Genomic DNA, 13,347 nt, shown 5'->3' with positions numbered 1-13,347 from the left:
CAGAGGTGAAATGGAAATTCTCAGACAGTGTTTTAAAATTAAACATTAATTAATCGTGCGCACTGATTTGAGGATTTGATAACGGCATTGACCAATTATATCCAGGCGCTCAGCTCTTTAACCAATGAGCTTAACGCTGCCTTGACGGAAGGTTTGCGCCTCTGCTGTTGCATTATGGGTATTGTAGTCTTCCGCCAGCACGAGTTCAGGGCGGTTCCGAAGAAAGAGCGACCATTAAAAACTACAATCTCCTCTGACGCGCGGTTGCATCAGCGTAAATACTCCGTTCACAGACCGGTTGTGTTCAGTGTTCTCGGTGTGTCTGTCAGAGTAGATTCATTCAGGAGCGTCGTAAAGTGACAGAGGGTCAAATGAAGCTGTATATCTCCGAAGGGAACCCGCACTGTATTAAAGTGCTGGCGGCGCTGGAAGTCACTGGAGTGAAATGTGACACAGAAGCGGTCAGCCACGAGGGTGAGAGACATTGTATCAGACTTTCTGTTGATGCTCCTTATCATCCAGATATCCAGTCTGTTACTTTCAGTCTGACTGATAATAGCTTGTTTTTTATAGTAATGCAGCTGTCTATTAATATAGTAAACATAAAAGTACCATAGTATATATCAACATAGTACTATATCCCATATATGTGACTTTGGAGCACATAACCAGTCACAAGTGTCATTTTTTTGAAATTGAGATTTCTACATCAGCTGAAAGCTGAATAAATAATATTTCCATTGATGTATGGTTTGTTAGGATAGCACAATATTTGTCTGAGATACAACTATTAGAAAATCTGGAATCTGAGGGAGCAAAAAAATCTAAATATTGAGAAAATCTCCTTTAAAGTTGTTCAAATGAAGTTCTTAGCAATGCATATTACTAATCAAAAATGAAGTTTTGATATATTTACAGTAGGAACTTTACAAAATATCTTCATGGAACATGATCTTAATATCCTAATGATTTTTGTCATAAAAGAGAAATGTATAATTTTGATCCATACAATGTATTGTTGGCTATTGCTACAGATATACCTGTGCTACTCATGACTGCTTTATTTCCAAATAAATAGTAATGCAGCTGTCTATTAATATAGTAAACATAAAAGTACCATAGTTTATAACATCATAGTACTATATCCCATATATGTGTATTTATGGTAATACCGCAGTACTATAGTATGTATTAAAGCAGCATGTTATGGGTGTGTTTGTGTAACAGAGAAAGTGGTCCCTCACTTCTCTCACCCGGTGTTCCCCGTCCTGCTGTTACCCGGCGGTCAGCATCTCTTCAGCTCCAACAGCATCTGCCAGTGAGTGCTGGAACACACATTACATTACACGCTTTTTAAAGAAAGACAGTATTGTGACGTAAACCTCTGTAATTTTTAAAAATTTGTATTTTAATTTTTGTTTATCTTTTTTTTGTGATTAAAATATAATATATAATATATATCATATGAAAAAAATACATATATATATATATATATATATATATATGTATATGTGTATTTTTTTCATATGATGGCACAGTGCAATTTATTAAATATTAAAAATCTGACCTACATAGCAAACACGCTTTTTAATTACTTACATTTTTTAATTTTAATTTTTTAATATAGGTCAGATTTTTACATTTTCGACAATAAATTGCACTGTATTATCTACAGTACATGAAAAATGTATTTATTAAATAAGTAAATATGTTCAGAAGGGTAACAGAGGGTGGACAGTTTTAAAGTTCACCCAGTCTTACTAGTCTGAGGTCATGATATACATGCAAATGTGCTTATGTAATTAATACATAAGCAAAGTGACGTTGGGTCACAAGTAGTGCGAAATGATGAATTTAACTCACAAGTGTAGATGTACAAAAAATAATATCTATAGTCTCTAGGAAATGCACAGCTAAAAATGAAACTATGACTTGAAATAATGTATTCAGAATCAGCTTTATCCACCAAGTGTGCGCAAACACACGAGGAATTTGTTGTGGTTTTTAAGAAGCTCTGGTACATACATACATATCTGACATGAGAACAGAAACATTTAAATGAGACTTAACAATAATAACAATAATAATAATGTGTAAGAATCTGGAACAGAAGAAGATTTATGTACAGATTTGTGCCTCATTTACTCTATATATACAAGAGTTTAGAAAATATGCATATATATTTGCATATGTAAATGCATCCCCTGAGGAAAAATAAGACATACCTGTGGATAAAGACCAAAAGAGAAAGTAAAAAATCAACCATGAAAGCATTAAAAAACAAAACTGTTGCTCCCTAAACCTCAGAGCCAGCTCGTCCTGTTTGGAGGTAATGCAGATAAACAGGATGATTATCAGAAGATTCTATAGACTCAAGTTCATCGATAAACCCATTTTATAGTCACTTTGCTCTGTGTGCACATCTGCAGTGGATTGAAATGATTATATACAGTACATAACAGTAAAAAGAGCTGTTGGAAGAGAAATCATTTTAATGCACAAATACATATCCGTCACATTGTGACAAACATAACCAGATAAAGTCATTTACTTGTACTTGAGTGTACTTTTTAAAAAAAGGTGAATTTTTGACATGATGTTTTAAAAGAGTGTTATTGTTATAACAACAGGCTTTGACCTAAAGCCTATCGAATGTCAAACTAATCTCACAAAGACAGAATGGTGTATTTGCATGTCTCCACAGATACCTGTTTGATATCAGCGGTCAGACGGCGACTGACGCAACTAATCAGTGGCTGGAATGGGAAGCAACTAATTTACAGGTGACTATCGCAAAGATTAATGATGCATATGATTATGATTGCGTATACAGCACAATGTGTTGCATGCAAAAGACATTTGTACAGTAACTGCATCAGATAAAAGAGTTTAGGCTCAGATTCACTTTATCAAACACGTTCAGGATTAGTTTCACTTTTGGGCATTCTGTAATTCTGCATGTTCACACACACACGCTTTAACAAACAACAACCTTCTGATCAAAAGCATTCCATCGCTTCAGGTTTAGGTTATTTAGAGAGGCTGTTCCAGAACCAAGATGTGACCAACATGTCTTCACTCAAACTAAATAAATAGATTTAGCTCTAGATTTTATGCATAAGACTTTAATTGCATATGACATTTCCATGCATTTTGATTTAGTGCTTTAAACATAAACTAACTAATAAACTGAATGTGATGCATGTTTGTCAGTCACACATAAATGAAACCGGTCAGATTTCTGTATTCAGAAAATCATGCCATAATTTATTATTAACTATTTTTATTTTAAATTAAATAATACTTTCAAAATGCTTTTATTCAAAAAACAGCATAAATCAGTTCATTGTGAAAAGTACAATTTAAAATTAATTAAAAATATATAATGATTAAAATATGACTAGCTGTGGATCAAGCAATATTCAAATCCATAAATGTATGAATTTAAATATTCATACTAAATGTGTACATATATATTTAACTTTGTTAATATATGTATATAATTTGTGTGTGTGTGTATAAATGACCCATATATATATATATTCATATTTAAATATTTGTTAAATCTGTATTTATATTTAAATATTATTTAAATAATCCTATTTTCAAATTGCATTTAATCAAATAGGCTATCTTAGAATCAACATAAGTCAACAATTACATATATGTGTGTGTACTGTGTATATTTATAAATACACACACATGCAGTATATATTTAGAAAATATTTACATGTATTTAAGTGTATATATTTATATTCATATAATTTATATTATATATAAATGTAAGATTTTTCTTAAATATATACATGCATGTGTGTGTATTTATATATGCATAATAAATATACACAGTGCACACACATATATTATGTGAACAAAAGCTTTTATTTTGGATGGAATTAATCGCGATTAATCGTTTGATAGCACTAGTATATATAAATGGTCATTGTGTATATAAAACACATTTAGTTTATTAGTATGATACAGAAATCTGACCTGTTTTATTGATTTTGACTGACAAATATGCATCATTGTTTATTTGTTCAGCCTGCAGTGCTGCAGTCTCTCCACATGCTGGCGCTGCAGGGGAAGCGTGTCGAAGCGGCCGCTGTGATGAAGGAGCCGCTGAACTGGCTGGAACAGAGTCTGAGCAAGAAAAACACACCGTTCCTTACTGCAGTGAGTCCAGTTCATCATAAACACACACATCTGTGTCTCAGCGGCCTACAGGACTCAGAATACATACAAGAAACTCATCAGAACGTATAACAATACACACAATCAGCTGAATGTCATCACAAAATAAAGCCTTAAACCAAAAGAGAAAGAAAAACATTAAGCAATTTCTAACAAGTCGTTACGCCCTAAACAACAGATCTGGTTTGGACCGGATTATTTTGCATTGATGAATGATTTAAAAAAACATTGATATGAATTATTAGTTGTTATTCTGTTTGGTTTAAAAAAAATCTGGAACCTGTGCTTCTGTCCATCTCTATATATGTAATACTGAACTCTTTCGAGGTCATTTTTATTGTCAGTATCAGTTTGGAGACACTAGATGGCAGCAATTAGCCATTCTGTAGTGTGTGACTGAAGAGAGAGACACTAGACCGATACAATCATGATGATACAGCACTGACCATACATCCTCTGTGTTTTAGATCCATTCTTTAAAAAGATCGGTTCATAAGAGTCATTAGTTTCTGAATCAGGCAACAGGTCGCTCTGTGTGTTTGTGTTTGAGTACAAACATCGAGGACATCCAATAAAACTTAAACTCAATCTCTCATCTAAAATAGTTTGCATGATACTATAGATTCAATTTAATTTAGTTTATACAACTTTATTAGTCCCACAAGGGGAAATTACCAATATGGCTTAATACGACACACAACAAAAACAATAAGACATGTGTAAACACACATTAAAACTTATTAAACATATTAAAACATCTTTGATTGCAGTGAAAATGCTGTTTGAGAACATCCATTGACCACATAACAAGCAGTGTTATTTAATTATTATTTATAGTATTTGATACTGTAATAGTATATAAATAATACTAAAATAACTGAAAATGTCAATTAAAGCTAATAATTAATTTCATTTTTAGATTTTCAGTTTTCATTTTAATTTCGGTGTAAGATTGAGTTGTTTTGGTTATGTGCTTTTTTGTTTGTCAGCTTTATTTTTATTGCAGTTTTAGTATTTGTAATATTAGTACTTAAACTTGTTTTAATGTTGTCAAAACATTAGCTTTAATTTAATATTATTCAAGAACAAAAACATTTTTAATAGCTTGTTTTGCCTTTTATTATGGAAGCTGTTTCTGCCACTGAATAAAAAATAAAAAAGGTAATTGCGTCTTTTTTTATCTCAGAATTGCAAGTTATAAAATACCCCACAGAACATTTATTATATCATTTTGAAAATGCTGACTTTTTTTTTCCTCGCAATTGCGATTTTATCTTTCAATTCTGACTTTATAACGCAATTACGAGTCAAAATTGTGAAATATAAGCTAAAATAAAAATACTGAAAATATAAATCTTTTTGCTTCAGAGAGGCATATGGCTGTATCAGATTTTCATGTTGCGGTTAATTGCTAAAGCTATTATCACGGTATTGATTAATGAATGTTTAGAAGAATTTTTCATTGACAGTTTGTTTACTAATGAATTAACTCATGTTAATGAATAGAGCCTTAATGTAAAGTGACCAAACAGTAAAGCATTTTCAAACAATATCTAAGGCATGTTGTAGTCCAGATTAAAATAGTCTATTAAGACTAAATATGTAAGTACTTGCCGCTGTGCTGAACACCACTGCGAATACAGAAATCTGAATGGCTGTTTAAACCATTTAAATACATTTTAGAAAGTAGCTCAGCTGCTGTATTTCCGGGGTCTGCAGTGCTTTCATTCAGAGCGTCTCTCACGTATTCTGCCATGCGCTTCTCATCCGTGCATTTGTTTACATGAGAGTGCACATGCATCTTTTACACAGTATACAGCGGTGTTGACCAGTTGATGGGAAAAATATTCAAAGAAATCTGAATAATTTGTAATAAATAGGGCTGCATGATAAATCACATGCAAATGTCATGCGCATCTCGTCAGTAGAACCGGTTCTGTGATTAGTAGTTAACTGACAAGCTACACAGTATCGATTATGATCGCGATATTGCGTAGCTTGTCAGTGATATAAGGCTCTGTGTATTAAATACAGCTCCATCTGAAAGCACGTGATGGAGATTTATTACTAATCACAGAACCAGCTTTACTGACAATCGCATGCGATTTCTCGTGCAGCCCTAATTATGGTATTGTGAAGTGCCCGCACATGTCTAGCCTCAGAATTGCACTTTATAACTCACAGTTATGAGTTTAAATGTTGCAATTCTGAGAAAAGAAGTTAGTTGCATGAAAGAAATTAAGAATTGTGCGATTTAAAAAGTTGCAATTGCCTTGTTTTATTTTTTATTAATTGGTGGGCTTTCATGGTTTACTGTCCTAAATGATAAACAGCGACAATAAGCCTAATAACAAGACGCTCCTGTAAGCTTTATGAAGTAACCACCTGATGTGTTTCAGGAGGCTGTGTCAGTTGCAGATGTGGTCCTGTGGGCGGCGCTGTATCCTCTCCTGTCTGACTCTGGTTTTGACGCCGGTAAGAGCTCAATCACCTGTTGGTCCGCTCAGACTGCAGGACTCGTATCTGACGTGGTTTTCCTCTGCAGGGGAGCTGGGGTTTGTGCGCGGCTGGTTCGAGCGGGTCGGTGGTCTCGAGGCGTGTCAGACGGCCGCTCACAGAGTCCTGCAGGGAAAAGGTGCTGAAGCCTTGAAGACTTTCCTCCAGAAACAACCGGCCACACAAACACAGCGCCGGGACAGTCCCACCAACGCCAACGAGGTGCCCAGGAATCCCAGCATTAATTATACTACTAAAGGATTTACTCGTAGTTTGAATTTGCTTTTATTTTGATGTTTTCTTCAGATTCATTTAAGTTTTAGTAATTTTATTATCTTAATTTATCTTTTTTCTTACACCTTACTTTATTTTTAAGTCTTAGTAAATTTAGCATTTCAACTTAAATATTGTTTTATTTGTTACTAATTTCTTAGAATATTTGTCTCTTTTATTTTTAAATTCTATTTATAAAACTTTATTTCAATTACCAATTTATTATATACTTGTTTTAGTTTTAGTAAAAGGAAAAACAAGAAGTTATATTTTGCATAAAAATTACTTTTGTTTAGATCCTTAATGATTAATTCACCTCATCCTCAGTCTAACCCTCATACAAATTAATTTGAATGAATCTTACAAAACTTGCACATCCAGGTCATTATTCCCCCTAAAATAATACATTTTGATAAATTGTCGTGCAAATAATATCACCATAGTGCCAAAATAGGCTTAATTTGCTTTATGCAAAATGTGTTTATTATTTATTCCTTTTTGATGTGAAATATGATCTGGACATGTTTTAGACAGGATTTTTGTTTGCGTTTGTGAGATGTTCATTAGATGTTTATGCGATGTTTGTATGATGTTTGTGACATTCATGAGATGTTTGTGGGGTGTGTTGTTAGTGTGTTGTTAGTATGATTTTCATGAGATGTTTGTGAGGCATTCTTGAGGCGTTCTTGAGATGTTTGTGTGATGTTCTTGATGTTCATGAGATGTTTGTGAGGCATTCTTGAGGCGTTCTTGAGATGTTTGTGTGATGTTCTTGATGTTCATGAGATGTTTGTGAGGCATTCTTGAGGCGTTCTTGAGACGTTTGTGTGATGTTCTTGATGTTCATGAGATGTTTGTGAGGCATTCTTGAGGCATTCTTGAGATGTTTGTGTGATGTTCTTGATGTTCATGAGATGTTTGTGAGGCATTCTTGAGGCGTTCTTGAGATGTTTGTGTGATGTTCTTGATGTTCATGAGATGTTTGTGAGGCATTCTTGAGGCGTTCTTGAGACGTTTGTGTGATGTTCATGAGATGTTCTTGAGGCGTTCTTGATGTTTGTGAGATGTTCTTGAGATGTTTGTGTGATGTTCTTGAGGCGTTCTTGAGACGTTCTTGAGATGTTTGTGTGATGTTTGTGAGACGTTCTTGAGATGTTTGTGAGATGTTCATGAGATGTTTGTGAGGCGTTCTTGAGACGTTCTTGAGATGTTTGTGTGATGTTTGTGAGACGTTCTTGAGATGTTTGTGTGATGTTCTTGAGGCGTTCTTGAGACGTTCTTGAGATGTTTGTGTGATGTTCTTGAGACGTTCTTGAGATGTTTGTGTGATGTTTGTGAGACGTTCTTGAGATGTTTGTGAGATGTTCATGAGATGTTTGTGAGGCGTTCTTGAGACGTTCTTGAGATGTTTGTGTGATGTTTGTGAGACGTTCTTGAGATGTTTGTGTGATGTTTGTGAGACGTTCTTGAGATGTTTGTGAGATGTTAGTGTGATGATCATGAGATGTTTGTGAGACGTTCTTGAGATGTTTGTGAGATGTTCATGAGATGTTTGTGAGGCGTTCTTGAGACGTTCTTGAGATGTTTGTGAGATGTTCTTGAGATGTTTGTGTGATGTTCTTGAGGCGTTCTTGAGACGTTCTTGAGATGTTTGTGAGATGTTCATGAGATGTTCTTGAGATGTTTGTGTGATGTTCATGAGATGTTTGTGAGGCGTTCTTGAGACGTTCTTGAGATGTTTGTGTGATGTTTGTGAGATGTTCTTGAGATGTTTGTGTGATGTTCTTGAGGCGTTCTTGAGACGTTCTTGAGATGTTTGTGAGATGTTCATGAGATGTTCTTGAGATGTTTGTGTGATGTTCATGAGATGTTTGTGAGGCGTTCTTGAGACGTTCTTGAGATGTTTGTGTGATGTTTGTGAGACGTTCTTGAGATGTTTGCGAGATGTTAGTGTGATGTTCATGAGATGTTTGTGAGACGTTCTTGAGTCGTTCGGATGATTGTTGTGTACGCTGTTTAACTGTGTGGTTTGTCAGGCTGAAGACGGCGAGCATGTGATGACAGTGGAGGAGATTGAAGAAGCTGCTCAGGTCTGGTCTGAAGGACTCAAAGCTTCTCCTGCAGTCACAGAGAGGAAACACCCCATGTACGATTAAAACCTCATTACTGCACATGAAAGCCCTGTCAGCCGGTGTGTGCTCAGTGATGTTATTGTGTGTTTTTCTCAGTCTCCCTCAGGAAGGAAAGAGAAATGTGCTGCTCACCAGCGCTCTGCCGTACGTTAACAACGTTCCACACCTGGGCAACATCATCGGCTGTGTGCTCAGCGCTGACGTGTTCGCCAGGTAACGCCGCTTTCAGATTCATCATTCACTTATTTAACCCTCATAATGCATTCGGGCCCGTTATGCCCCGGAAGAGAGATAGAAACATTTCTAAAAGACAAAAAAGTCAATAGTTTTAGTATGAAACTTTGCAAATGCTTTCATTATTTTTTTCAGATGTTTTACAATTATTTCTTAATATAGAGATATAACTATTAAAAAGTTTTGGGTAATTTTGACCCATTAAGTGTCAAAAATACTCTATATATATATATATATATATATATATATATATATATATATATAAAAAATAAATAAACACAGTACACATACAAATATTATGTAAACAAAAACTTTTATTTTGGATTCGATTAATCACGATTAATCATTTGACAGCACTATTTTAAAGTTAAATTAGTGTCAAAACGCTTATATTTGGCCTTTTCCCCATGTCTCATACTCTTGGGATTGAATTTTTGTTGATAAATGTTGATAAACATGGATATGTATGCTAATGACAGACATTTTTCAAATTCCAAATGTTATTTTTTTATCTGAAAGTGAAGTTTTATGTAGGTGAAATTAATTAATTTAGTTAAAAAAATATATATATTAGTTTTGATGTTTGTTTTTGTTAGAAATAAATAAGTAGGTTTTATAAATTTGGACGGTTTTTGAATTTTTTTTATTTATTATTATTTTAGTTTTATTATGACATATTAAATTATTAATTAATTAAATTCTGTTGATTCCAAAATGGTTAATACTGGTAACTTTTAGATGATATGTTTTATACATTTCATACAATGATATAATCAAATAAGATCATCAATATTGATATATATACATCATAGGGTTTTTTTTCGTGTGGTTCATGTGTAATTTGAAATAAGGGGGTAAATGCAGTAATAACATGGTAACATTCAAAACTTAGAATGTTTACACATTTTCTCATAAATAAGGAGTTACTGATCAGATGCAATATGGTTTTAGCTTAAGTTAAGCTATGACTGTTTAATAAAATAATCATTTTTCAGGCCCAAAAGCCCCCAGAATGTGAAAATATTGTACAGATTTTGAATGCATTATGAGGGTCAGTATCTGCTGTCGATGTGTGCCTCGCATATAAACGCTTCTTTGTGTTTCTTTGCAGATACGGCCGTTTGCGCGACTGGAATCTGCTGTTCATCTGCGGTACGGATGAGTACGGGACGGCGACGGAGAACAAGGCTCGTGAGGAGGGTCTGACGCCGCAGGAGATCTGCGACAAATATCACGCCGTCCACGCCGACATCTACCAGTGGTTCCAGATCGACTTCGATTTCTTCGGTCGCACCACCACTGAACAGCAGACTCAGTAAGGACAGGCCTTACGCTATCAGATTCATTTTTAGTGTTTATTTATGTTTTGAAACTGAAATTAAAACCATAAAACATTGCTTGAAATAAAATACATATTAGCTCAAATGGGGGGGGGGGGGCATACATAAACAATTACTTCTTTAGTTTATGTATGTTCAATTTGTTTTACATTTTAAACTTATTTTTCTTTGGTTTCTTTCATTTTTATGTTATTTTACTGCACCTTGATACTCTTTTGTTTATAAAAAACGCTTTATAAATACATTTTAAATTGAATTTACTTTTTATTTTTTATCTTAAAATTGTATAGCACTTTAATAGTCTGTGGTTTTTAAAGTGCTTTAGAAATACATTTTTTAAATGTATTTAGTTTAATGTTTGGTTATTTTTACTGACTTTATTTACTTTTGTTTATTTTTGTTTGAGAATGTTGTTTATTTTGTTTGTTTGTTTATTTTATCATCTTAAATTTGCACAACTCTGAATTTTGAATTTAATTTTTATTTTAAATTTTCTTTAATAATTTTCTTTTGTTTCTTTTATGTTATTTTATCATCAAATTGAACAGCACTTTAGTAAAATACTAAAGTACCTTACAAATAAATTTTGCATTGAATTAAATTTTTTTAACTTTATTTTCTTTTGTTATTTTGGTTATTTTGCAAATCTTGTGTCAATTTAATATGTCAATATGTCATCACAGCAGAAACATTTTTTTTCATATGCATGATTGTTGTTGTTTTGTTTTTTACTTTATTATGTAAAAGGGTTCAGTGAAAGCCAGCTTGTGATGGCATACTGAATTAAGTGATTTTGGATGTTAAAGTATATTTTCAAAATATTTTAACTCCTAAACGAAGGCTGTGAAGCTGCATGTTTATTATGTAATTATTTTGCACTTCTGTAGTCAGGAGGTTCGGCCCGGTTCAGAGCTCCAGCACAATATTAGCAAGGCTAAAGGTGTCCAGAAACGATCTGCAGGTTTTAAGCTGTGAATGATTGTCTGTGGTCCTCAGGATCGCTCAGGACATCTTCTGGCGTCTGCATAAGCGGGATTTTCTGCTGGAGGACACGGTCGAGCAGCTGCGCTGTGAAAGCTGTCAGCGCTTTCTGGCCGATCGCTTCGTGGAGGGCGAGTGCCCTCACTGCCGTTACCCAGAAGCCCGCGGGGACCAGTGTGATAAATGTGGCCGTCTGATCAACGCTGTGGAGCTCAGGGTACGGTTCGAGACCTCTGTGTCACTTAAGGGCCGCTCACTGAACACAGACGTCTTGGGATGCATTTGGAGAAGCATAGAATTAGGGCCGGGCGATATGGCAAAAAAATCTAATCTTGATTTTGTAACTACAACATGATTCAAGCAACTTTTTTCTTTATTAACCCTCAAGTTAAAGAAAATTCTATTCCAAGTGCACTCGGTTGTGAATATGATGTGAATCACTTGTTATTTGTGACCCTGGAGCACAGAAGCAGTCATAAATAGCACAGGTATATTTGTAGCTATAACCAAAAATACATTATATTCATATTCAAATCATTAGGATATTAGATCATGTTCCATGAAGATTTTGTAAATTTCTTGCCGTTAATATATTAAAACTTAATTTTTGATTAGTAATATGCATTGCTAAGAACTTAATTTGGAAACTTTAAAGGCGATTTTCTCAATATATTCTATATGAATATCTGTTAAAATATAATATTTCTGTGATCAAAGCTGTATTTTCAGCATCATTACTCCAGTCTTCAGTGTCACATGATCTTCAGAAATCATAATAATATACTGATTTACTGCTCAACAAACATTTCTGATTATTATCAATGTTTTAAACACTTGTGCTGCACAATATTTTTGTGGAAACTGATACATTTTATTTTTCAGGATTCACAGATGAATAGAAAGTTCAAAAGAACTTTGTCTTTATTGTCACTTTTGATCAATGTAATGCATCCTTGAGGAATAGAAGTATTAATTTCTTACTGAACAGCTGTGTTTACTGTGTGATATTTGTCTCTCCTGTAGAATCCACAGTGTAAGGTGTGCAAGGAGACGCCGGTGATCCGCTGCTCTAAACACCTGTTTCTGAACCTGCCGAAGGTAATAAACACACCTGGAAGATGTGAATGTTGATCTGTTTGTCTTCAGCTCAGTGTGTGTGTGAGTGTGTGTGAGTGTGTGTGTGAGTGTGTGTGAGTGTGTGTGTGTGTGTGAGTGTGTGTGTGTGTGTGTGAGTGTGTGTGTGTGAGTGTGTGTGTGAGTGTGTGTGTGTGTGTGTGCGCGTGAGAGAGAGAGAGTGAGTGTGTGTGAGTGAGTTTGTTTGTGTGTGTGTGTGAGAGAGAGACTGTGAGAGTGTGCGTGCGTGCGTGTGTGTGTGCGTGTGTGTGTGCGTGTGTGTGTGCGTGTGTGTGTGTGCGTGTGTGTGTGTGTGTGTGTGTGTGTGTGTGACCAAATATCCCCACAAGGATAGTAAAACCTGAAATTTTTTACACTGTGGGAGCGGCCTGTGCTCCCCACGAGGGGAAAAAAAAAAAGAGTAAAAATAGTAAATGAAATTTATCTGAAAGTGTAAGAATGCAAACAGGTTTTCTGTAAGGGGTAGGTTTAGGGTTAGAGGATAAAAAATATTGTTTGGTCAATATAAAAGTAATAGAAGTCTATGGAAAGTCCCCACAATTCACAGAAACAAACGTGTGTGT

General features: G+C 34.6%; 1 protein-coding gene across 3 annotated transcripts in view; it reads left to right on the top strand.

Annotated features, from left to right (window-relative positions):
* The first annotated feature begins 201 nt into the window (after positions 1-201).
* mars1 (methionyl-tRNA synthetase 1) overlaps positions 202-13,347 on the top strand; it is a 25,678-nt gene continuing 12,532 nt past the window's right edge. Inside the window, exons 1-11 of one of the 3 annotated variants that reach the window (XM_079432580.1) lie at positions 202-474; positions 1,228-1,318; positions 2,705-2,783; positions 4,045-4,176; positions 6,594-6,669; positions 6,740-6,912; positions 9,000-9,109; positions 9,192-9,308; positions 10,441-10,644; positions 11,666-11,867; positions 12,674-12,748. In XM_079432580.1, the coding sequence (XP_079288706.1) occupies positions 372-474; positions 1,228-1,318; positions 2,705-2,783; positions 4,045-4,176; positions 6,594-6,669; positions 6,740-6,912; positions 9,000-9,109; positions 9,192-9,308; positions 10,441-10,644; positions 11,666-11,867; positions 12,674-12,748 (1,362 nt within the window). In that variant the 5' untranslated portion in view covers positions 202-371. The remainder of the gene's footprint in view (positions 475-1,227; positions 1,319-2,704; positions 2,784-4,044; positions 4,177-6,593; positions 6,670-6,739; positions 6,913-8,999; positions 9,110-9,191; positions 9,309-10,440; positions 10,645-11,665; positions 11,868-12,673; positions 12,749-13,347) is intronic. The other 2 variants (XM_079432579.1, XM_079432578.1) reach the window with 2 other exon arrangements.

This window comes from Barbus barbus (assembly GCF_936440315.1).
Source record: "Barbus barbus genome assembly, chromosome: 13".
In the NCBI taxonomy this organism is placed as follows: Eukaryota; Metazoa; Chordata; class Actinopteri; order Cypriniformes; family Cyprinidae; genus Barbus; species Barbus barbus.
Note: the sequence above shows the minus strand (reverse complement) of the source record. Positions and strands in the feature narration are given on the sequence as shown.